Source organism: Myotis daubentonii, chromosome 5 (genome assembly GCF_963259705.1).
Source record: "Myotis daubentonii chromosome 5, mMyoDau2.1, whole genome shotgun sequence".
Classification (NCBI taxonomy): domain Eukaryota; kingdom Metazoa; phylum Chordata; class Mammalia; order Chiroptera; family Vespertilionidae; genus Myotis; species Myotis daubentonii.
The window spans coordinates 72,283,648-72,310,198 of NC_081844.1; the positions used below are offsets into that span (position 1 = coordinate 72,283,648).

Here is a 26,551-nt window from a genome sequence, read left to right on the forward strand (position 1 = left end):
AACAAGTGCTGGAGAGGATGTGGAGACAAAGGAACACTCGTGCATTGCTGGTGGGAATGCAGACTGGTGCAGCCACTATGGAAGACAGTATGGAGTTTCCTCAAAAAACTAAAAATGGAACTCCCATTTGACCCAGTGATTCCACTTCTAGGAATATATCCCAAGAAAACCGAAACACCAATCAGAAAGGCTATATGCACCCCTATGTTCATAGCAACACAATTCACCACAGCAAAGATCTGGAAACAGCCTAAGTGCCCATCAGTAGATGAATGGATTAGAAAACTGTGGTACATCTACACAATGGAATACTATGCTGCTGTAAAAAAGAAGGAATTCTTACCATTTGCAACAGCATGGATGGAACTGGAGAGCATTATGCTAAGTGAAATAAGCCAGTCAATGAAGGAAAAATACCACATGATCTCACTCATTCATGGATAATAAAGACCATTATAAACTTATGAACAAAAATAGATACAGAGGCAGAGTAGCCTTGAACAGACTGTCAAACTACAGCAGGAAGGCCGGGGAGGGTTGGGGGGTTGGAGGGGGGGATAAGAGATCAACCGAAGGACTTGTATGCATGCATATAAGCATAACCAATGGACATAAGACACTGGGGGGTAAGGGAGGCCAGGGGATTGTCAAGGGCGGGGAAAAAAGGAGACATATGTAATACTCTTTGTAATACTTTAAGCAATAAAACAATTAAAAAAAAATAAATTATGCACCTACTTGCTTATAATTTCAGGACCATTTATTACAGAGACATAGGCTCCAACTTCATTAGCAATAGCCCTGGCAATCATTGTCTTTCCAGTACCTGGAGGGCCATACAGTAACACTCCTCTAGGGGGAGGAATTCCTAGAAGAAAAAGAAGAGAACACTGGATTCAGCATTACTAGGTTTCTTGTAAGTGTTGTCATATAACTTAAAACATGAGTTAAAAGTATAAATTTACCTTGCATCACAAAGTAAAGTTAAGAGTCAGATCTTCCTTATTCTGCCCGAGAAGACGTATAACTAGACAAAATACTGACTTCCAGCAATGACTGTTTCTCTCTCTATAGATCCAACCTGTCCGGGCACTTTGGTAAAAAACTGGCTGGACACTGTTGTCATGCCCCATTCCACATTATCAAAACAAAGTCCAGACAACAAAAAGCTCATAAAGCAAGCCACCAATCCCAATTTTCAGCATACATGCATTCCTAGGGAAATGTCAATCCAAGGGTTCATTTTATATACATACTAGAGGCCCGATGCACAAAGATTCGTGCAAGAAAGGGCCTTCCTTCCCCTGGCTGCTGGCACCACCTTTGCTCCGGCCCAGAGCCATCTTTCTGCCTTTGTTCTGGCCTGGAGCCACCTTTCCACCTTCCCATGCCGCCCAGAGGCCAAAAGCAGCTGGGGCGGTGCGGAACGCCTGCATCCCGCCCCACCCCTGGCCACTTGGTGCCTGCATATGCAAATTAACCTGCCATTTTTGTTGGGTCAATTTGCATACTCACTCTTGATTGGCTGATGGACCTCGTGAAGGTATGGTCAATTTGCATCTTTCCCTTTTATTAGTGTAGATAAAGGTTCATAAAAGAGGGAAACGCAGAGAAAGAGATAGTATGCACCAAATATATGCAGAGAATTGGGCAACAACCACACAGAGGAAACCTTGAGTTTCCTAGGAACCAAGTCAATGCAGATTATCTGCACACAGCTACATTTCCTGAGAAGTTTCACCTAACATATCTGAATGTTTGGCTTATTTCTTTACTCATTACAGCTGATCTAACCTGACAAGAAACTTATTCTAGATACAATACAAACAATTGTGAAAGTATGCGATTAACACATTTTTTGCGGGTAGTTTTTATCGCGCGCTAACAGGTGGCGCAGGCCATTTTTGCTAATTTTTTGCGCAAATGGCAAAATTACGATAACTTTATTTTACGTATTTATACATTACCCACATTCTACCACTAGTCTATAAAAAAACGTATTAATACGTGTCCCGCGCTCTACTACACTGGTAGAACATATAAATACGTTTCCCGCATACAATGTGTTAAAAGAAACAAGGCTATAACTAACTCATTACAACCTAAGAACATCTCACTTAATTGGCATTTCCCAAAGCAACTCACACCTCCTACCATACCTACCATTCAGGAAAGAAAAATAGGAAAAGAGGGTGAGCAATTATTAGATAAGTGGAATGAACTAACTTTTTGAGTTTGAATTGAATACTTTTGGGTACAATACAATGAAGAAATCATACCATAGCTCTTGAATAGTTCAGGCTGCTTGAGAGGAAGTTCAATTATTTCTCTAATTGCTTTCAGCTGACCATTTAAGCCTCCTATCATGTCGTAAGTTACTTTGAACTGGTTGCCTTGCTCTTTTGATTTTGTACCAATTTTTGTAAAATTGACTCTCGTTGTTGAAGAAATGAAGTAGAAAGTATCAGTGTTGCACTTTGCTCCCAGATTGGCTGGCTTTAGGAATCTCTCTTCATTGATAAGGTACTCATTTCCTCCTCTGGCAGACGCAAAGCTACATTCAAGACCTGTAACTTCCTCTGGCCCAAGCCCAATGCTGCCACCAGGACTCTGTGTGACATTTGACAAACTGTCACCAGTTTTATTTATCTTTCTGTCATCTACTGGTTTGCAGGGAGTACTGCTTGATGGTGGGACCCGAGGCTCTTCCAGATCCAACTGGCTTAACTGTAAGGACATATCGAGGGTACTGGCTTCTATGCTGGATCGTTTTGAGGCCATTCCCTGAGCATCAGTATAAGAGTCACTCTGAAGCCTTTTCAGTATCATGCCATCTGCACCTTTCACTCGCAAAACTTGCAACATGCATGGTCGTCCATAGAATGTAATGTATAGAAAGTTGCCTGGTAAAACAATCTTGTCATCTAGAAAATAATTTATCGAATATATATATTAGCACAAGTTTTCACCCATTTAATGTTTAAATAGCATTTGTTTTATCAATTAACAAATCTACCTGACTGAAAAGACTAAATCAAAGAAGGCAGTATTAATAAAATAACTGCCATGAAAAATAAAGGCCCTAATATTCCCCTAATAAGGGAGCACTATCTGGAGATCAAAGAAAAACAAGATGATTCTCTGAAATGGGGAAGATTCTATCAACTACATTAACAAATAGCCAGACAATCTATCTTAATATATAAAAAGCCTGGGTCGTAATGACTGGTCACAACTGAGGCTTGATCAACCGGAAGTCAGTCCTGCAGTCAGTGCTGGGTTACCATGGCAACCAGTGCTGGTCACCATGCCCCAGCACTGATTGCTGAGGGGGCTGTGAATAAGGGCCAGAGAGAGGCCTGAAGAGAGAAGTAGGGACTGATCCATTGCCTCTGTGGCAGCTTTTGATCAGCACTTGCCTCTCTCTTTCACTCCCAGTCTGGCCAGCAGGCACGCCTCCATTTCTCTCCAGGCTTCCACCTGGACTGCTGATCAGCCCGCCTTTCTGATCAGGTCCCGTTAATAGGCCCAGAGACACTGACTGGCATAGGAACCGGCCAATCAGAACCAAATTGGCCAGCAGAGGAGAGCAGTTTGCAGCGAGATCAGGCTGGCAGTGGAGGGCAGTTGGGGGCAAGATCAGGCCGACAGGGGAGGGCTGTTGGGGGCAGATCAGGCGGCAGAAGAGGGCAATTGGGGCAACTGGGCTTGCAGAAGAGGGCAGTTGGGGGCGAGATCAGGCTGGCAGGTAGGGCCATTGGGGGCGAGATCAGGCCGGCAGGGGAGGTCAGTTAGGGGTGATCAGGCAGGCAGGCAGGCAGAGGCAGTTAGGGGTGATCAGGCAGGCAGGTAGAGAGGTTAGGGGCGATCAGGCAGGCAGACAGGTGAGCAGTTAGGAGCCAGGGGTCCCACAGGGATTGGGCCTAAACTGGCAGTCGGACATCCCCCAAGGGGTCCGCAGTTGGAGAGGTTACAGGCTGGGCTGAGGGAACCCCTCCCCCTGTGCACAAATTTCGTGCACCAGGCCACTAGTGTTTGATAATAAACTAACCCAAAATGGCACACTTAAACCAACAAAACAATATAACATTTCTCATTGGAAAGAGCAAGAGCTCACGGATTCAAAGTCTCGGTTCTCCCAAGGACTTTGTCCACAGACACGCTGTATATTCTCTCTGTTGCTCAACTGCCAATCAATTAATTGGGGAAAAGAATCCCACATCCCTATCTTAATAGGACATTAATTCATTGAGGAGAATAGTATCTATGCTGTTTTGAAGAAAACTATCAAGTAGACAACACTTCAAAGACACATTACCGTATATACTGCTGCCTTGCTTCTTAAAATTTAAAAAAATATTTAAAATATGTCTCACCTAGTTTTCTCAGAAGACAATCAGCCAATTGTTCTTCATTAATATCCACATTTTTGTCACTGTAAAGGTTTGGAGTGGGGAAAATAGAAAAAAACATTAAGTACACCAGAAATTTAAATCTAATATAACACATACATAGTTGTACTGCAGACCTAATGAAAAGCATAATTAGTTTACAACCTGGAAATGATCTACACAATTTTGAAATGACTTACAAATTTCAGCTAGTTCTTAAAGCCATAAAAATCTCATTTATAGTTTGATGTCCTAGTGGCATAAATCAATGTTCTTCAAATATAGGGTACTTCCCACAAGTGGATCATAATCATTTGTCAATCCTACCCAGCATTTTTTTTAATAGAATACAAATGTCAGAATATATCAAACGTAGAAAGGTTAAATATTGCTTTGTAAGACATTATTACACACAAACATCTATACACTTGTTCTATACAAGTACATGTTGCATATGTGTACTCTATGTATATATGATAGATGTGTATGTACAATGAACTACAATGAAAAATGTTTATTCTTTGTCAGTCAGAAACATTTGAAATGCTGACCTTCATTAACCCCTTACCGAACTTGCCTAGCTTGGCGAAGGGCTTTTATTAATAACTTAATGTATTTCCTTTGTATAATTTATAGATTATCTTCCCGGAAAAATAAACCCTATATTGTACTTTATCTGAAGAGGTAGAAATAAGTAAAAGGAGAGTGGTACAATGAAAGTTTATTCTAGAGAAAGGGCATGCCTAAGAAAAATGGGAACCCTTTTTTGACTGATAACTATGTCTGCCAGGAAGGACACTTGTTTGAGTACAGGAAGCAGGCAACCCTAAAAATCATGGCACTTGTACAGAACCATGTCCTTGGAGAAGATGTGCATTTTTCCTCCTTCTCCATTTGTAAGCAGCCCACGTGACCTTCGATTGTGAACTCTGCCAGACATCAGTAGACCCTTCCACTGATCGAGCCCAGTGAAAGCTGTTTTAGCAGGCTTTTCTGGGTCAGATCTAAGCCATGTCCTCAACTTTCTCAGTAACAAAACCAATACAGTTGATCTTCATTATTTACAGTTTCAATATGTGCAAATTCACCTACTTGCTAAAATTTATTTGTAACCCCAAAACCAGTACTAGCAGAGGATTCTCAGTCATTCATGGATGTGCGTAAAGTAGGCAAAAAATCTGAGTCGCAAATAAAAATAAAAAAATAAAAAAATGAAAAAATCTGAGTCGCACGACACCTTCTTCTTTCAACTCTCATCACAGATGACCGGAGGATGGCAACTGGAGATGATGGGGAACAGTGCAATGTATAGTGAAAGTTCCAGCTCTGGGACCTCACTCTGGCAGCTGTTAGTGACATGGCCTCACTTCTGAACTACCTCTTCTCTTTTGTAAAATAAAGAAAATAGGATATACCAGAATGAGTTGTTTTAAGGATTTAATATTATAACCTATATAAAATATATATACTTGAATATTTATATATGTTAAATACATACACACACACACACACACACACACACATACTCCTAGGAGCAATGGTTCAGTATTTGCTAATTCAGTTTTGGGGACAATTTTGTAGGACACAATACCACAAATAATGAGAATCGACTGTGTGTTCATGTGAGAAAGAGAAATACAAGGAGAAAATTTAATGAATCAAATGTATATATAAACTAAAGAGGAAATTATATGTATCCATAAATGCTTAAACTTACTTGTTACTAGAACTCTGAACCTAGTTATACTTAAATTGTTTCCATTTATTAAAGTCTGAATAGGAGATATTTATAATATGTACAAGAACAACAAAAACAACCAATTTTGCTTTTATAAATGAATATGTGCAAATAAAATCATTTCCACTAGAAGGAGCTCTAAACTTACTAATGAAATGTTTTAGCTACAGCACAACAGAAGGATTTAAGCAGCAGATTAAAATTAATGATTTTTCTTACTGGAAATTTTCTTGTCTAAGCTCTTCTTGCTGCCACGTTTAAAACAAAAGATTTTTTTTTAAATAAAAAGTTTAAAACCAAGCTTCCATGGAAAACCTATATATTCCCTCCATAACAGGAAATCATTATCACCTAAGAGTGCTATGCCCTCAAGAGTGATCAACGAAACTCCAGTCAAATGAGTGCTGTGCCTGCAGCCCTGTTTGAAGTCAGTCTGGAGAAGAATCCTGTGCAATCCGAGCAGTAGCTCTAACCAACCCACACAAGAGCGGGCAAGTTCCTCATCTGTGAACAGGGGTGGGTAAAGATACCTTGCAGGATGTTTAGAGGGTTAAATGGGGAAAAAAAAGGAAAGATGTGTGCATGCACATATATGTGCTAGTACACAGCTGGTGCTCAACACATGTTATATTTCTTTTCCTTTCTGCTTTTCATCATTTGTTAAATGTTTGTTAAGTGCTTTGAAAACATTTGTCTGTTTTTAAAGAAAAAAAATATGCCAAAGCTCAGGCTTGGCATCTATAAAAGTAGCAAAAGAGAAGAAAATATTTTAAAATCAAGCTAGATTGGAAAACGTTCTGTGATTCTTATATTAATATAAACATCAGTCCCCAATTGTTAATAGGGTCATATTAAAATTTCAAAAGATGCTTTTTAAAAACAAATTTCGATAAGATTTTTACATGCAAACTGAATCAAAATCCTATTAGATACAGAATACCCAAGAGGATGGGAGATATGCTTTAATTATATTGATATGCTGCTTCAAATAACTAGACTTTGGTGAGGGGATATTTAAAAATCTGATAGAAATAACTCTCTCACTAGATTGAATAATCAATGAGTTAAAATATACAATCAGCCCAGCCGGAATAGCTCAGTGGTTGAGCATCGACCTAAGAACCAGGAGGTCATGGTTCGATCCCCGGTCAGGACACAGGTGAGCTCGATCACCCAGTGTGGTGTGCAGAAGGCAGCTGACCAATGATTCTCTCGCATCACTGATGTTTCTATCTCTCTCTTTCCCTCTCCCTTCCTCTCTGAAATCAATAAAAATATATTTTACATACACACACACACACACACACACACAATCAGGTACTTTGCTTGAGCAGCCTTAATTAAAATTTATTTCTTGCCTACTCACAATAGCCTACTCCCTTCTTTATAGCTGTAAAAAAGACAAGAAACCCTGAGTAGTATACTGCAGACCAAGATGAAAAACATAGTTAAATACCCATTAGCAATAATTCTCTCACCTAAAGTGTCACGGCACACTCTAATCAGAGGAACAAGAGAGTCCCTAGCCCTAAGTTACATAGCACTCGTCTAGCTAGAACTGTGTAATACAGGAGGCAACTAGCCAGTCACATGTGGCCAGTCCAAACTGAGATGTGCTATAACTATAACACACTAGTACACACTGGATTTTGAAGACTTAGTTTAAAAAACAGATATGAAAAATATCTTATTAATAGTTTTTTATAGTTATAAGACTTTACTCACATTAATTAAGTAAAACATGTAATTATAATTAATTTCTTTACTTTTTAAATGTGGTTACTAGAAAAGGCAAAATTACATATGTGGTTCACAATTGTGACTTTCATTATATTTCTGCTAGGCAACACTGATTCAGTCACCAAAGAAAAGAGCCAAACCTGAGCGCCACGTCCATTTCCTCAGCCTGTATCACAGCACCCAAAAGAGGCTGGACATGGATGGCATCACCAACTCTGACACCCATATTCTTCTGTGCTGTGTCACTCAGGCCAACCTTGCCTCCAGGAAATCCTGATACAGGCCAGGCCACACAGACCTGCCAGGAGAGATAATAAACATTCACAGAATATCAGTAACTTATAAAGCAGAAAATTAAGCACAGCCAAGTACATGGATCTGCCAGCCCCCAAAGGGGTTACAATCTGACACAAGTTACAAAAAAAAAGTTTTATACATATTACATTTTTTGCAAAGATCAGGAATGACCCCCACAGTGAAAATGGTGAAAGATCTGAGAGGTGGGGTTAGAAAAAGAGACCAAGGTGAGAAGAAAATGAGATAAAATCCAGAAGGCAAGCTGACTATCAGGTAACCCAGCCTAGAGCATAAACTACACCCAAGAAATAGTAAGGACCCCAGCACCAGAGTTCCAGGGAACATGGACCTCATCAGATAAATGTTAAGCTCCAGATAGAGGCTGAGTTCATATATTTAGTGCCTTCTTGTCCACAAGACACAGTAAAGTTTTTAAAAATATAAGCCCAAAACTATGAAAAGAATGGGAGGTGTGACACCAGCAGATAAGAGATTTCAAAACCTTTCCAGAGAGCCCTAGTGGATGAGAGAACACTGAGTAATGAAGTAGAGAAGATATGGCAGAGGTAGGGGCAGGAGCCGGCAGCAGAGAAGAAAGCCAAGCTGCTGAAAACACCAACAAGGAGAGACACAGCTGAAACCAGGGAGGGTAATCAAATGTTGTATAAAAAAGAGATGACTTCATACCCCAAAACAGTATTTCTGTAGAGAAAAGTAACAGACTGGGAAGGCCTCCCAAGGAAAGGTCTCTCTCTCTCCATTATGACAATTAGAACTATATTCCCACTGTAATCATAGACACCAAAGGAGGGGAAAGTTTACATTGGTGTGAGGGTCTTTAAAATATAGTTTTTCATTTTTCCCTGCTTGTTCTGAAAATTACAATTTAAAAAAAAAAAAAACAACTCTCAAATCTTTCCAAACTAAGTAAATGACAAGGACTCTTACCTCTTGTTTTCCATGTAAACTGGTAAGCAGCACTGGTCGGCCAATAATTATATTTGCAGACTTCATAGTGCCAAGTCCGAGTTGAGCAAGGGAATTCTGGAACTTTTTAGGAACTCTGTCATCTACCAAGAAGCAAAAAAAAAAATGATTTTGTACTATTTTGTCACTGAAGTTAAGGCATGCTTTCTTCTGAAGGAAATAAAAATCCTTTATCCACATAACCACACAAATACACTTACTGTACCCAGAAGAAACCATTGTAGCAACCCTTACTTTAACAAATAAACTTAAAACCAAATCTTTTGAGGATCCAGACAATATGAGTGCTAACTAAAAATTAAAAATTAAAAATTTGTTTTATGGAGTAGGTATTAGTCGTCATTATTTAAAAAAAAAAACTCTTGCGGGGAGAAACCAAGATGGCGGCATAGGTAAACACCGGAGTTTGCTGCCTCGAACAACCACTTCAAAAATACAACTAAAAGACGAAACGGTCATCATCTAGAACCACAGGAAGGCTGGCTGAGTGGAAGTTCTACAACTAGGAGGAAAGAGAAAAGCATACTGAGACTCAGAGGAGGTGCAGTGCTGAAGTAAAATACTAAGGTGCAGAGTGCATGCGGAGCCGGCTGAGGGCGTGGTTGTCGTTTTCAACCAGGAGGGAGTCTCAGGCTCTGAGCTCCAGTTCCGGGCGAGTCTCTAGGGACCCAGACTATACCGGAGAAGCGGGACTGTCTGGCATCGCTCAGAACCCTAGGGCAGCTTTCTCTCTGCAGGGCTTGCAGCAATTACTGGGACACTGGGAAGCAGAGCCTCTGAGGGCAAGACTGAGAGCAGCCATAATTGCTAACCCCGCCCTGTTGATCCCCTGGGACCCGCCCCGCCCAAGCCCTGCAGGGAGACTTTTGCTGGCTAGCCTCAGGCAAAGGCTAGATTAGCACCTCCCTAGAGATCCAGGAGCCAGTGTACCCAGAGGTCAGAGTGGGACCATCCAGTTTGCAGCTCCGTGGAACCATAAAAGACACACTCAGGGGGCAGACTCAGTGAGCATCAAAGCCCCATTGAAGCAAGTCTAGCCCCAGAGGAGTGTCTCCAGCACAGAAGTTCTCTCACTGCAGACACAGCTGATTCTCACAGCCAATTGGCCTGGAGGGCAATTCCTCACAGTGATAACTACAACAATCAAGGCTTAATTACAACAAGACTGTGCACAAAGCCCACAAGGGGTGCACCAAGAGTGTCTACCTCAGGTAATTGGGACACTTAGCACAGAAAGGCACTCTATCGACACAGCGAAGCATAAAATGCCTAGACAAAGAAACAGGACACAAACAACAGAATTGGAGGAAAGCAAACTGCTGGATATAGAGTTCAAAACCACACTTTTAAGGTCTTTAAAGAACTGTCTAGAAGCCGCCGATAAATTTAAAAGGCCCTCGAAAAGACTGGTGAGATCACCGATAAATGTAGTGAGATCTTCAAGAAGACTGGTTAGACTGCCGATAAATGTAGTGAGATCCTCAAGAAGACTGGTGAAACACTCGATGTTGTGATAAAGAACCAACTAGAAATTAAGGATACACTGACTGAAATAAAGAATATTATACAGGCTCCCAACAGCAGACCAGAGGATCACAAGAATCAAGTCAAACATTTGAAATACGAAGAAGCAAAAACACCCAACCGGAAAAGCAAAATGAAAAAAGAATCCAAAAATACGAAGATAGTGTAAGGAGCCTCTGGGACAGCTTCAAGAGTACCAACATCAGAATTATAGGGGTGCCAGAAGAAGAGAGAGAGCAAGATATTGAAAACCTATTTGAATAAATAATGACAGAAAACTTCCCCTACCTGGTGAAAGAAATAGACTTCCAAGTCCAGGAAGCGCAGAGAACCCCAAACAAAAGGAATCCAAAGAGGACCACACCAAGACACATCATAATTAAAATGCCAAGAGCAAAAAACAAAGAGAGAAACCTAAAAGCAGCAAGAGAAAGAAAATCAGTTACCTACAAGGGAATACCCATACGACTGTCAGCTGATTTCTCAACAGAAACTTTGCAGGCCAGAAGGGAATGGCAAGAAATAGTCAAAGTGATGAATGCCAAGAACCTACAACCAAGATTACTTTATCCAGCAAAGCTATCATTCAGAATTGAAGGCCAGATAAAGAGCTTCACAGATAAGGAAAAGCTAAAGGAGTTCATCACCACCAAACCAGTATTATATGAAATGCTGAAAGGTATCCTTTAAGAAGAGGAAGAAGAAAAAGGTAAAGATACAAATTATGAACAACAAATACACATCTATCAACAAGTGAATCTAAAAATCAAGCGAATAAATAATCTGATGAACAGTATGAACTGGTGATTGAAATAGAATCAGGGACATAGAAAGGGAATGGACTGACTATTGTTGGTGGGGGAAAGGGGGTGTGGAGGTGAGGGAAGAGATTGGACAATAATCGTGCACCTATGGATGAGGACAGTAGGTGGGGAGTGAGGGCGGAGGGTGGGGTAGGAACTGGGTGGAGGGGAGTTATGGTGGGAAAAAAGAGTAACTAATGTAATAATCTGAACAATAAAGATTTAATTTAAAAAAAAAAGTCTTGTGAAACTAAGATGGCGGCATAGGTAAACACCGGAGTTTGCTGCCTCGAACAACCACTTCAAAAATACAACTAAAAGATAAAACAGACATCACCCAGAACCACAGGAAGGCTGGCTGAGTGGAAATTCTACAACTAGAAGGAAAGAGAAAAGCATACCAAGACTCAGAGGAGGTGAGGTGTGGAAGTAAAGTGCAGAGGTACGGAGGCGCACGCGGAAAGGGCTGGCGGCTGAGGACATGGTTGTCTTTTTCAATCGGGAGGGAGTCTCAAGCTCCCCGACTGCTCTGAACTCCAGTTCTGGGCGAGTCTCTCGAGACCCAGACTCATACGGGGAGAAACTGGACTGTCTGACAGTGGATGGAACTCGAGGGCGGCTTTCTCTCAGAGGTGCTTGCAGCGATTACCGGGACACTGAGACTCGGGCCTCTTAGAGCAGGACTGAGGAACAGCCATAACTGCTTGCTCTGCCCTGTTGATCCCCTGGGACCCCGCCCTACCCAAGCTGTGCACCGGCTTTTGCATATGAAAGGCCTGGCCTTTTGCAATCTGAAAATTACCTAACAAACTGCAGCTGGGTCAGAGAGACCCAGAACTTCCAAAAGAAGGCCCAAGGCCCCACAGCAGCTTGCATTGCTTCACAGCTGGGACTCATCTAGGCACCTCCAAACCCCAAACAAAGAAGAGGAATCTGCAGATCTCTCCATAGCTCCTGCTGGGTAGCCTCAGTCAGAAGCTAAATTAGAACCTCCTTAGAGATCCAAGAGCCCATGTACCTAGTGGTCAGAGTGGGACCATCCAGATTACAACTCCTCAGATCCATAAGGAACACACTCAGGGGGCAGACTCAGTGAGCACCAAAGCCCCACTTAAGCAAGTCTTGCCCCAGAGGGATGTCTCCAGCACAGAAGTTCTCCCACTGCAAACACAGCTGATTCTCACAGCCAATTGTCCTGGAGGTCAATTCCTCCCAGTGATACAACAACCAAGGCTTAACTACAACAAGACTGTGCACAAAGCCCCCAAGGGGGTGCACCAAGAGTGTCCACCTCAGGTAATTGGGGAGGCTGAGCCACTGGGCCCTATAGGACACCTAGCACAGGAAGCCACTCTATCAACACAGGGAAGCATAAAAAATGCAGAGACAAAGAAACAGGTCACAAATGACAGAAATGGAGGAAAGCAAACTACTGGATATAGAGTTCAAAACCACACTTTTAAGGTTTTTCAGAATTTTCTAGAAACCGCCGATAAACTAGGTGAGACACTCAAGAAATCTAGTGAGACCGCCGATAAATTTAATGAGATCCTCAATAAGTCCAGTGAGACCCTCGAAGTTGTGAAAAAGGACCAGCTAGAAATTAAGCATACACTGATTGAAATAAAGAATATTATACAGATTCCCAACAGCAGACTAGAGGATCACAAGAATCAAGTCAAAGATCTGAAATATGAAGAAGCAAAAAAACACCCAACCGGAAAAGAAAAAAGAATCCAAAAATATGAAGATATTGTAAGGAGCCTCTGGGACAGCTTCAAGCGTACCAACATCCGAATTATAGGGGTGCCAGAAGAAGAGAGAGAGCAAGATATTGAAAACCTATATGAAGAAATAATTACAGAAAACTTCCCCTACCTGGTGAAAGAAATAGACTTCCAAGTCCAGGAAGCGCAGAGAACCCCAAACAAAAGGAATCCAAAGAGGACCACACCAAGACACATCATAATTAAAATGCCAAGAGCAAAAGACAAAGAGAGAATCCTAAAAGCAGCAAGAGAAAGAAACACAGTTACCTACAAGGGAATACCCATACGACTGTCAGCTGATTTCTCAACAGAAACTATGCAGGCCAGAAGGGAGTGGCAAGAAATTTTCAAAGTGATGAATACCAAGAACCTACAACCAAGATTACTTTACCCAGCAAAGCTATCATTCAGAATTGAAGGTCAGATAAAGAGCTTCACAGATAAGGAAAAGCTAAAGGAGTTCATCATCACCAAACCAGTATTAAATGGAATGCTGAAAGGTATCCTTTTAAGAAGAGGAAGAAGAAAAAGGTACAGATACAAATTATGAACAACAACTACACATCAACAAGTGAATCTAAAAATCAGCCGAAACCGGTTTGGCTCAGTGGATGGAGCGTCGGCCTGCAGACTGAGGGATCCCAGGTTCGATTCCGGTCAAGGGCATGTATCTGGGTTGCGGGCACATCCCCAATGGGAGATGTGCAGGAGGCGGCTGATCGATGTTTCGCTCCCATCGATGTTTCTAACTCTCTATCTCTCTCCCTTCCTCTCTGTAAAAAATCAATAAAATATATTTTTAAAAAATAAATAAATAAAAAATAAAAAAATAAAAATCAAGTGAATAAATAATCTGATGACCAGAATAAAGTGATGATTATAATAGAACCAGGGGCATAGAAAGGGAGTGGACTGACTATTCTCCGGGGTGGGGGGAAGGGTGTGGGGGATGCAGGAAGAGACTGGACAAAAATAGTACACCTATGGATGAGGGTAGGGGGGGGCGGTAAGGGCAGAGGGTGGGGTGGGAGCTGGGTGGAGGGGAGCTATGGGTGGAAAAAAGAGGGACAACTGTAATAATCTGAACAATAAAGATTTAATTTTTAAATAAATAAATAAATAAATAAATAAATAAATAAATAAATAAAAGTCTTGCCCTGGCTGCTTTGGCTCAATGGATAGAGAGCATCGGCCTGCGGACTGGCGGGTCCTGGGTTCGATTCCAGTCAAGGGCACATGCCCAGGTTGTGGGCTTGACCCCCAGTGGGGGGTGTGCAGGAGGCAGCTATCAATGATTCTCTCATCATTGATGTTTCTTATCTCTCTCTCCCTCTCTGAAATCAATAAAAATACATTTAAAAATATAGGTAGGTAAATAGGCAGACATCCACTGTCCCCAGTAACTGATGTCATGCTTATTGAGCACTTATGTGCCAGACTGACTAATGAGACAGTAAAAGTAATTTTACAAAACCATCCAGGTTTCACTCGGTCATTCATCAAATCTTTACTATAGGACAGATACTACACTAGACACTGGGGATTCAGAAGTAGACACAGTCCTTGGCTTTTTCTAACTGATAATCTAATAGGATAACAGAGTTATAAACAGTCACTGAGCCCTAGCCAGGTGGCTCAGTTGGTTGGAGCATCATATAGTACACTGAAACGTTGCTGGTTTGATTCCAGTTCAGGGCACATTAACTAGGTTGCAGGTTCCATCCCCCGTTGGGGCCCATATGAGAGGCAACTAAGCGATGTTTCTCTCGCTCACATTGATGTTTCTTTCTCTCTCCTTTCCTCTCTCTCTAAAAATAAATTTTAAAAGGTATATTCTCAGGTGAGGATTTTTAAAAAAAAAACACTGAATAACTGCATAGTTATAAACAAAGATTAATGCAATAAAAAAAATGACACAGAGTGCTAGAAAGCCTTTAATGTGGGATCGGATCTCATCTGGAAGAATAAGAGAAAGCTTCTTCAAGGAAATATTGCTTCAATTCAGATTTGAAGGAAGAGTAGGAATTTAATTAACTAAATGAAGAGGAAAAAAGGTAATTCTGAGCAGAGGACAACATGTCCAGAGATCGTGGGCAGAAGCGAGTTCTGTGCATCAGAGGGAAGAGGACAGGCAGAGGGAGTGGTGGGAGATAAGCCATGCAAGGAAGGTCAAGACCATTCAGGGCAGCAGGTGATATCAAGTTGCTGGTCTTTACTCTAACAGCAACAGAGGACTGAGGGGTGAAATGAGGGTTCATGACAGGATCTTCATTTCAAAGACCATTCCAGCTGCAGAGCAGGAAGTAAGTGGAAAGGCTGGTGTAGTAAGCAGTCCAGGTGAGAGAGGATAAGTGTCTGAATTATGGGGGAAGCAATGGAACAGAGTGAAAAACAGCAATGTGGGAAATTTTTAGGTGATAAGCAGGACTTGGTGGTGGACTGAATATTGGAGACGAGAGGTGTCATACATGACTCCTAGGTTTCTGAATGAGTTCTTGAGGTCAGTCTTGAAGTACCTTTGAAAAATCCAAGAGAAGAGATATAATACAGTGCTATTTAAACTGTAGTTGGAAAACTATTTGCTTCTGGTTCTTGATAAGCACAGAAAATGAGAATAAATGTTTTTTTTGTTTGTTTGTTTTTTAAATTCTTATTTTTTTTTTCTTCAAGATATTTTTATTTCATTTTTGTTAACAGTTTACATTCAATATTATATTGTATTAGTTTCACATGTACAGCATAATGGTTAGATAATCATATACTTTTCAAATTGGTCTCCCCATATTTCAAGTACCCACCTGCACAGTATATCATCATTGCAATTTTACTGAGATATTTTCATAATGTTTAAAAGCTTTTATTTTTAATATTTTTATTGATTTCACAGAGGAAGGGAGAGGGAGAGAGAGAGATAGAAACATCAATGAGAGAGAATCATTGATTGGCTGCCTCCTGCATGCCCCACACTGAAACCCAGGCATGTGCCCTGACCAAAATTGAACCCTGACCTACCTCAGGTCGATGCTCAACTACTGAGCCGCGCCAGCCGAGCTTATTGTATTTTAAAACTGTGCTGATCTGTGGCATATCTTAAATTTTAAAACCTTTCCTGTAGAGTTGGAAAAGCATTGGTCTAGAGCAGCAATTTTCAACTAGCCTGCCCCAAGAATTTTTAAAGCATGCAATGCCTACTTAGTCAGGGGCACTGAGCTCTTTTCCCTAGATTGTCAAATTTTAAAAAAATGACAACAGCCAACCCAACAATAGCTGTCCAGTGTGAGTGAATCAAAATTATACCGATTTTTTGGTCAGACTGGCGAAAAACATATTTTCGGTATGCTGAAGAATTTCAATTAATTATGTGTGCCATGAGATGAAAAAGGTTGAAAATCACTGGTCTGAAGGACAAGTAAATCAAGACTGAGAAATAGTATAAACTAGAAATATAAATCTGAAAAGGCTGAGGGCATAGATGGGTAAACTCTGGGCAGTGAATAAACCTGCCAAAGAAAGATTTATAAAGACAAGACGAGCCAAAACCGGTTTGGCTCAGTGGATGGAGCGTCGGCCTGCGGACTGAAGGGTCCCAGGTTCGATTCCGGTCGGGGGCATGTGCCTGGGTTGCGGGCACATCCCCGGTGGGAGATGTGCAGGAGGCAGCTGGTCGATGTTTCTCTCTCGTCGATGTTTCTAGCTCTCTCTCTCCCTTCCTCTCTGTAAAAAATCAATAAAATATATTTACAAAAAAAAAAAAAAAAAGGCAAGACGAGCTTTAGGACTGAGAACTGAGGAACTTCAACTTTCTTTTAATCCTCGCGGTAGGATATATTTATTGATTAGGGAGTGACGAGAGAGAGAGAGAGAGAGAGAGAGAGAGAGAGAGAGAGAGAGAGAGAGAGAGGAAAGGGGCGAGAGGGGGGAACACGGATCATTGCCGGGACGAGAAATGGAGCCCACACCTCTTGGGGTGCAAGACAACGCTCCAACCAACTGCACCGCCGGGCAGGCGAGGAGCTCCGCCATTTGGAAGAAGATGAGCCTGGAAAGGAAACCGACCAAGCACCAACCAGAGGGCGAGGGGAAACTAGAAAAGCCTGACGAGGCGTCAAATGAAGTCAAGTGCTTCCAGGTGGAGCACATGGTGGCTTCCTGGCCGAAGCTGCGGGGAGGTCAAGCGCGGTCAGCGGCCCAGGCAGCTCCGGGGGCCGTGATGGAGGTCGAGGGGGCACGGCCCCGGGCAGAGCGGCCTCAGGACCGGAGGGGGGGGCAGAGGGGGGCGGGGAGCGCACTGAAGCGGACGGGAGGACCCGCCTGGGGACAGGACGCGCTGTTCCCCGCCCGCCCCCGGGAGGCAAGGACTCTGGGCTCGAACGTGCACCTGAGGAATCTACAGAATGGGCACAGTCCACCCCGCACCCGCACCCCAGGGCGTCCGCGGGGACGGCACCTGCCGGGGACACGCAATGGAAGCAGAGCCCGTGCGGTCGTGCACGCAGCGGCCACCTTTCCGCCCCGAAGGCGCAGGGGCGCCACTCAGCACGGGTGTCCCCGTATCTTGACAGAACTGGGCTCAGTGTGGCGCCCTCTAAGCAGGCTAGGCAGGCGCAATGTGCCGCTAAATATGTCGTCCATCTTTGTCAATGTCCCCAGTGCAACTTGGCAATTCCAGGCAACTTACAAAAGGGACCGTTGAGTCAGTCACGGAAAGGGCACTCGTGCCCGGCCCGGGGCGCGCGTGGCCCCGAGCCCTCACACCCCGGCCTCGCCCACCCTCCCCAGCGCCGCGCCTCCAGGCCCACCGCCTGGTCTCCGTCCCCTCAGGTGGCGCCCCCTCCGCCTCCGGCCGCCCTCCCAACCGCTCTCACCCTTTTCTAGGAAGTTGATCACCGCCAGGGTCCCAGTCGCCGCCGCGAAACCGGCTTCGGGACAAGCAGCCGAGGCCCCCGCCGGAGAGCGAGCCGTGGAGGGCGAGGGCGAACCCCGGCCGGAGTTCCGGCCGGAGCTCCGGTTGGACCGTCTTCTGTTCTTCTTGGAAGACATGCTCCACAGGCAGCCTGGAAGCTGAAGCAAGTGAAGCCGGCTCAACGTGCGCGCTTTACTGCGGGAAAAACTTCCGGGGCAGAAGTCAGCGAGGCTCCGCCCCCCCCCCCCCCCGCGCCGAAATTCCCAGAGTGAAGCGCAAGCGTGAGGCAGGGAAACCAACCGTCTTCAGAACCTGAGGGCTTTGAAGAGGTCGGAGAGGCTTTTCTGTAAAGGAAAACGGATTAGGTGGATGGAAGCGTCCCTTAGATTGCACATTCCTGAAAGACAGGACTTTTTCGTAACCCATTCGTCTTCCCCATCCCTGAATATACGGTGCGTTGAATTAAACTATTGTGGGGAGGGGAACAGTGGAGGGAAAGTTTCTCCCCGTTTTCCTGGAGCCGGGCACACTCCTGAGAGGAGCCGGTGGACAGGACTTTGAGGTCTCCTGGGTAGAGCGCTGCAAAGTGGGTAAGCCCAGCTCAACTCTGCGCAGCGTGTGCGGCTCTCTTCTCGGGTTTACGGTAGCGCCTGGGCGGGGCGCTTTGGGGGCGAGGCGAGCGGCGCCTGGGCGGGGCGCTTTGCGGGCGAAGCGAGCGGCGCCCGTGGGCCGGCGCGGGGATGTGGCCTCTGCCGCGTGGGGGCTACCTGCGCGCGCTGCTGGCCGGGGCCCGAGGCGCCGAGCTCTCGGCTGCGCCCCGCAGGGCCTCGGGCGGCTTAAGTGGTGCGCGGGACTCCCCCGCCGAAGCCGGCTGGCTGCGGGGCGAAGTGGACCGATTCGGGGGCGTCTCGGTGCGGCTGGGCGTCCTGGATCGCCTGGACGCCGCCGCCTTCCAGAGGGGCCTCCATGGCAAGTTCCTGGGCCGAGGGTCCCGGCTCCCCGGGTCGCGTCGAAGTCACCGGGACCCACACGCCTCCGCCTGTCGGGCACCGAGCTGGAGGGCGCGCGTGATCCGTCCCGCCTCCCTGGTTCCCGGGCCCTTTGCTGGGAGGTCTCCGGGACGGTTGGGGGGCGTGGTGACGGGCACAGGCTCTGGGATCAGCAGCCCGAGTTTCTGGCCCACCTTCTAGCGGTGACCTTCACCTTCGGCAGGGCAGGTCCCGTAAACCTCCGTTTCCTCTTTGGTAAAACCGGGTCATGGCCGCGCCTGGGGTCGCTGAGGGTTAAGTTGGATCCGGAACAGGACGTGCTTCGCACCGTGTCGCCCATAGTTCGCGGTCCTGTCAGGATCGTCACTTTACTATTCACTGTCCTGCCGGGCGCTTTGCCCCGACTCCCGTACACGTGGTGGACAGTGAGTGGACCAGAGGTTCCCAGTGGTCATATTTGCACTCAAATCGGATCGGGGGCTGCGGCGTCAGCAACTAGCGTTTGCCTGTGCCTCATGGAGGACAAAGCTTTTGCGATTAATCAGGGAGGGCGTGGGTGGCTCGTCTTCAGTGAGAAAACTCCCCATTCTCTTAACCTTGAGCGCAGTGATAAGGAGGAAAGCTTGAAAGGAGGAGCCTTGATTTGGTGAGCAGCCAGTTTTCCAAACGGCCCCGAGGCTCCTTGATATCAGATTGCAGGTAGACCATGGAAATGTGTTGTAATGTACCCCGGGAATCACAGAAGCACGCCTCAAGAAGTCGAATTAAAGAGTCACATGTATTGCAAGCCTGGACTATGGAGGGGCCATTCCCCAAATCTCATAGTGATAAGATGGTGGCAACACCAGACTTATATAGGCAAAGATCACAAAGGTATTGATTACATCTCAAGGTTTGGAATGAGGGACCTGGTTTGCAAAAAAGCAGTTTACAGAAGTAGAAGCCGCATGTTAATTACAGGTTTGGGTCTCTAGATCACAGAGTTGCCGGGAACACATTATCTAGAGCCCTCGGGTCTGGAATGAGGAACCTGGTCAGACTTAAGCATGTTATCTAAATTACAGTTTTTGGGTCTCCAGGACACTGAGTCAACAGGGACACGTTAACTGGAGCCGTCTGACCTTGGGATAACTGTGCTGTCCTTCCCGGGTAAAGGAAAATGTGCTTTCTAAGACCAGTATGACCACAACCAATGGGATAATTTATATAATTCAGAAAATCAAAATAACTTTTCTATCGTTAAACAAAGCAAATAAGTACAGAAGCCAAACAGCGGGGTTAAAGTTAAACTATAGTTTCTACCTGAGATGATTGCTACCATACTTCAGATGCAGCCGGGGGAAGAGCCTCGCGCTGGCGGGAGCTCCAAATAATCTGTCCTGTTGAGCAATATAGCAAGTGAGCATCCATGTGGATATAATCGAGCTGCGTTTTTGCTTTTTGAGAATTTCTATAGGAGTTTATTTGAACCAAACAGACTCTGTCTGGGAGCAAGATCTCACGTGCTCCTATTTCTTGAATCATCTTTATTCCCAAACTACTTCTCGTTTTCTCTCCTGCTTGTGAATAATCGCCGACTCCAACAGTACCACCAGTAGAAGAGTCGATGTTCATTCCCTAGAAGGTGTACATATGTGTGGGCAGATATAGGTACTTACTGTACACACTGTCAATTGTCAGTGACCGAACAAGTGAAACTCAGGTGCCCTCAGCGGGCGAAGCAGGAAGGGGGCTGGGTTTGGAGTCACACACCTAGGTTTCAAGTTCCAGGCTCTGCCACATGCTTCTGCAGGCATGTATGCCTTTCACCACAGAAAATATTAGCCCCATAGGTTGCTTATGTGAATAATGCCAGCCCAAGTTACTGGATAGATGTGGTGATCAAAGGTAAATTATATGAAATTTATAAACTCAGAAGTACCATATACTTTTTTAAAATATATTTTATTGATTTCTTACAGAGAGGAAGGGAGAGGGATAGAGAGTAAGAAACATCAATGAGAGAGAAACATCTATCAGCTGCCTCCTGCACATTCCCTACTGGGTATGTGCCCGCAACCAAGATACATGCCCTTGACCGGAATCGAACCTGGGACCCTTGAGTCCACAGGCCGACACTCTATCCACTGAGCCAAACCAGTTAGGCAGTACCATATACTTTTTTTTTAATTAAATTTTTATTGTTCAGATTATTACATTTGTTCCTCTTTTTTCCCCCCATAACTCCACTCCTCCCAGTTCCCATCCCACCTCTGCCCTCACTCCCCACCCACTGTCCTCATCCATAGGTGCACAATTTTTGTCCAGTACTTTTTATTTTTAAAATAAATTCTATTGCACTTACTTTAAGTGCTAGACACTGTTTTAAGAACTTTACAAATATTAATTTACTTAATCCTCATAACATCCGTGGGAGGTAGGTACAATATTATCTTGACTTTAAAGATGATGGTACTGAGGCACAGAGAGATTCTAACTTCCCAGGGCTCTGGAATCTATTCTTATTGCACTGAACTGCTTCCTAGAGCTACTGCTGGTTCTACTGTTATTGAGTAAAACAAAGCTGAATAGCATTTCCTATAAAGAAAAACCAAAGTCACCTGAGGATCTTATGCACCCTGTGTATGTCATTGTGTTAGCCATACTGACTACAGAACTTCCTAGGACTTGCATACTTTATTTAAAAACAGTTATATTTTATCATCTTGAAGTTTATAAATTAAAAAAATTAAATGACAAAAGAACTCTTAAAGAGTAAATAGAAGCCCATAATACTCTTTTATAAAGATTAAGACTTGTGACAGGCCTTCCAGTTGCCATGGCAACATGGGCCCGCCTGAGGCTCTGCTGCTGAGAATACAGAGGCCCACGGACCCTTTGGGAGGGAACTGATCTTAATTTTTGTCATGTTGCTCCCCCGGCCCTACATTACTTGGAAATTTAAAAAAAAAAAAAAGGTAATGTTATTCTAAAAAAAAAGATTAAAACGTAGGTGTTAAAAGGAACATTAAAATGGCATTTTAAGTCAGTTTTTTTGTTGTTCATTCTACAGCTATTGATCATCAATTATGTGCCAAGCATTGTCTCTGGTGATATGAATATAAAGGTCATCACTGTACTGCCTATTCACAAGGAATTCGGTCGGTGGGAGAATCACATAAACAAGGTCGTCATGATAATAAAACATGGTAGTTCCCGCGCTGCTGGTGTTACCAGGACATTTTGGAATCCCCACCCCCATCCCCCATAGCTAACTAGTAAGGGAAGTGGATGCTTAAAATGGCTTCCTGGAGGAGGTGACACCCTAAGATGTTTTGAATTTATTTCATTCCTCTCACTGGCAACCACTGACACTATTTTATCTTCTCCATTTTAGCTGCCATACAGCAGTGGCGATCGGAAGGCAGAGCGGCGGTCTGGCTGCACGTGCCCATCCTGCAGAGCCGCTTCATTGCCCCGGCCGCCGCCCTGGGCTTCTGCTTTCACCACGCGGAAGCGGACTCATCCACGCTGACCCTGTGGCTGGGACAAGGGCCCAGCAGACTCCCAGGATATGCGACACATCAAGTGGGAGTTGCGGGTCAGTTTCTAACCCAAGATCGTCAGCATTAACTTTTTAAAGGTTCCCCCAATTTCTTACTTCGTGCGGCTTGAGCGATGGTGTATCCTCGTGGAAAATTTTGTTGAAATGATTATCCTTGGGACTATTGCTAGTGCTTTGACTAGAGGAAGTCTGCCCTGTGAATCAGCACGTGGCATCTCTGAGCACAAGCAAGCTCAGTGTTTAGTTTTCCACAGGACGCGTTTGAACATGTTTCACACCCGTGTGAACTTCACTACTCAAATAGTAACACTGAATGGGGACCAGGGAATAAATTCATTATGGTAAAACATATTAGTACTAATTATGTAAATTTAAGATAACATTGGTTGAATTTAAGATAAAGCAAACCAGCTTTTTAATGGTTTGAACATTACTTCTTAAAGACATTTACATTTAGTTAGTGTGCCAAACAGTTGTTTAAAATAACATACTTTAAATATATTCTAGTATTTCAAAGTTACTGATTAGCTTCAGAGACAGACTTTTTTTTTTTTTTTTTTTTTGAGAGAGAGAGAGAAGAAGAAGGGAGGGGGAGACAGAGAGAGAGAAACATCCATGTGAAAGAAACACATCGGTTGGTTGTCCTGGGACCCTTTGGCCCACAGGCCAGCACTTATCTATTGAGCCAAACCGGCTATGGCCAGCAACATAGTCTTGAGAAAAGTCTTGATTTAGGTTAAGACAGTTGGTTCTCAAATTGTGGTGTTCAGAATAATCACCTAGAAAACTTGTAAAACAGATGCTGGGAATGACTCCCAAGAATTTTTTTTAAGAAGGTCTGGGGCCTGAAAATTTGCTTCTCTAATAAGTTCTCTGCTGCTGCTGTTCTCTTTGAGAATCAGTGTTAAGAACATTCCTAGATTTCCAGAAAAACTAAAATGGTAAAGAATCCTCATGACCTAAAGTAAATGAAAACAGTAATACATATTAATTGGTAATGTAATCAATAATAATAATTTTATTTGTCTTCATATAATTTACAAGAGGTTCTAAAGGTAGCTTGTACCTTTGACATCATTTAAAGGAGTTATTCAAGGATGTCCAATGTTTTCTCTGTCCATGGTCTCAAGCACAGGCACTCAGAAACTTTCCATTTGGTTCTGCTTCACAAGACTACTTGAAAAATTTGATGATAGCCTTTAGTAGGTGACTTCATTAGAAAGTCATACAAATGATTGTCCATTCATTGGTACAGACTAAGAGTTTCCACTTATTATTACAGAATTGGTACTATGTGCAGAAAGAGTGTTCTACGAAGGACTTGTTTCTATCTACGTACTATATTTTATATTGGAGTTAAGATCTACCACAAGAACTTGGGGAATGAGATTCTAGAACCTGACAAAAATCTTGAATAAGTAGGATTTGAAATGGCTATTGGGGATGGGGACGAGATAATGTAAGAATATGGTCTGGAAAGGAACAGAGTTTTTAGGTGAAGAGAAAATAGTTGACATTTGTTGCTATAAGCAACAACAGTGGGGGTGGCTGGTAGAGGGGATTAGGACCTAGAATATGCCACTTTGGGTCATTAGTATTATAAGTTAAAGACAATGGAAAAACAGCAGATGTAGGAAGGGTTCTGTGCCACCTTTCTACCTAAAAGTAGACCACAAGTTTCTTGTATCGGGAGGAGGAGAGCATTCTTATCACCGGAGGTGGGAGTTGACACTGAGAGGAGTCTGGACAAACACACTGACATGACCTTTGTATTCTATTAGTTTTCCCCAGATGCTTTCTAGCCCCTTTCCCATAATTTACCTCCCCTAGTCCAAACCCACAATTTATTTCTCTTTGTTAAAATGGTAACTACTTTTCTGGGGATTTTCTTTCTATGAAGTGCTCCACTCCTACTCCAGGCCACATAAAAATATTAATATCAAATAAAATGTATATTTTTCTCTATTAATCTGTTTTCTGTCAATTCCATTCAAAGGCCCCAGATCCAGAACCTAAGTGGATAGAGGAAAATTCTTTCATCCTTTCAGAGCCTTTAAACCCAATTGGCTTCTCTTCCTGAATGCTCTTCCCTAGGGCTTCATCTCGCTCTTTAGAGCTGAGTCTTCTGCTCAAATACCTCCTCAAAAAAACTCCTGGCCTTTCTGTCTAAAACAAGAGTCCTCGCCCTAACCGGCTTAGCTCAGTGGATGGAGTATCAGCCTGCGGACTGAAGAGTCCCAGGTTCGATTCCGGCAAAGGGCACATGCCTGGGTTGCGGGCTCAATCCCCAGTATGGGGTGTGTAGGAGGCAGCCAATCAATGATTCTCTCATCATTGATGTTTCTATCTCTCTTTCTCCCTTCCTCTCTGAAGTCAATAAAGAAATATATTTTTTTTTTAAAAGAGTCCTCTCATATGTCAGTCCCATCATCCTTTGTCCCTTTATCTAGCTGTTTTCTTTTACAGGACTTATCAAAATCTGTGATTATATTATTTCATTTACTTAGTTTCCCCCACAATAACATAAACTCCATGAAGGTAGATATTTTATCTCTTGTTCACCACTGTCTCCTCAGGTTAAAGACAGTGTCTGGTATAAAGTCAGTGCACAGTAACTATTTCTTGAATGAGTGTTTGGATAGATCTTTAGATGGAAACCCTCTGAGAACACAGCTATAGTGTGGTGAAGGGGCTGTGTTGCCATGACAATGCCTGCTGCAAACCAGGCCCACTGGATGTCAGTCTTAGAGCAGCCTGAACGTGGACAGTCAAAATGTTGCCACTCATAAGGTTATTGTGAGGAATACCTGAGATAATGCACAGAAAGCACTTGGCACAGTTCCTGACCAATGACAATAATGTACTAAATAACCTGTTAAAGCTCTGAGCTCTTTAGAGTTAACTTTTGTATTGTGGTCAGCAGGGGTCGCTCACATTATGCTTTAGCACTGCTCAGTTTGTCTTTGGAATATTTTGCTCATGTTTATAGTGAATTCATTGAGTAATCACAAATTATTAAAACTTAAGAGGATTCCTTGGTCTTTCTTTGGCATCCTATCCTTTGTAAAGTCCAATTAAATTATAGTTTACGTTTTCTAATAGAAGCCAATATTAATATTAATTATATCTCAGTGGTTTTCCTTATTGCTTAAAAATACTAAAATATGTTTTCATTTCAGAGAAAATTGCTCTTCCTGTGTCCCACATACCTACCCCTTCTATATTTTATCTCCAGATAACATGTATCACTTTCTCATGTTATATATAATTTACTTGTTTGCCATCTCCTCTTACACAGATATACACAAACACACACACACACCTTGTGAACCCCATTGAGGATAGGGAATTTTGTTTTGTTCACCATATCCCTATCACTATCACTCAGAAAAGTGCTTGACACATAATTGGAGCTCAGTTCATATACTATATATAAAACCTATACATGATATATATAGAAACTCAGTTAATATTGAAAGACTGGATGGAAATATCAAAAATATCTTTTTAGTAATATCTTCTCACATTATGTAAATACAAATATTTTTAAATTATAGAATTTATAGGAACCTAATACAGATTAAAGTAATATCATAAAGACCCAGGATGGCTCAAAGAGAAATAGAAAAAAATATTTTTGAGTCCTAACACCTAGCCAAATACTTACCATGCTGGGCCATGCATATCATGAATGAATAAATGAAAGGAATGGACTAGAACTTAAAACATATATGAAACAAGTGTCCCTAAGTGCTGGGGTCCAACCCCAGCAGGTCCAGGGGTTCCCAAAGGCGTAGACGGAGTCGGCGAAGAAGGAAGGACACGGAGACTGCTGGGGTTCAGCCCCAGCACCTAAGCAATATACT

General features: G+C 43.3%; 2 protein-coding genes across 5 annotated transcripts in view; one reads left to right on the plus strand and one right to left on the minus strand.

The window, feature by feature from the left end:
* AFG2A (AFG2 AAA ATPase homolog A) overlaps nt 1-18,370 on the minus strand; it is a 276,000-nt gene extending 257,630 nt beyond the window's left edge. For 2 of the 4 annotated variants that reach the window (XM_059698095.1, XM_059698094.1), the window contains exons 1-6: nt 18,115-18,368; nt 9,115-9,236; nt 8,010-8,167; nt 4,377-4,435; nt 2,280-2,924; nt 739-868 (exon numbers count right to left, since the gene is read on the minus strand). In XM_059698095.1, coding sequence (XP_059554078.1) covers nt 739-868; nt 2,280-2,924; nt 4,377-4,435; nt 8,010-8,167; nt 9,115-9,236; nt 18,115-18,289 — 1,289 coding nt within the window. In that variant the 5' untranslated portion in view covers nt 18,290-18,368. Of the gene's footprint in view, nt 1-738; nt 869-2,279; nt 2,925-4,376; nt 4,436-8,009; nt 8,168-9,114; nt 9,237-18,114 lie in introns of all 4 variants that reach the window. The other 2 variants (XR_009453050.1, XM_059698096.1) reach the window with 2 other exon arrangements.
* Nucleotides 18,371-18,842: 472 nt separating this feature from the next.
* NUDT6 (nudix hydrolase 6) overlaps nt 18,843-26,551 on the plus strand; it is an 18,918-nt gene continuing 11,209 nt past the window's right edge. The window contains exons 1-2 of the mRNA XM_059698097.1: nt 18,843-19,121; nt 22,518-22,721. Coding sequence (XP_059554080.1) covers nt 18,893-19,121; nt 22,518-22,721 — 433 coding nt within the window. The 5' untranslated portion in view covers nt 18,843-18,892. The remainder of the gene's footprint in view (nt 19,122-22,517; nt 22,722-26,551) is intronic.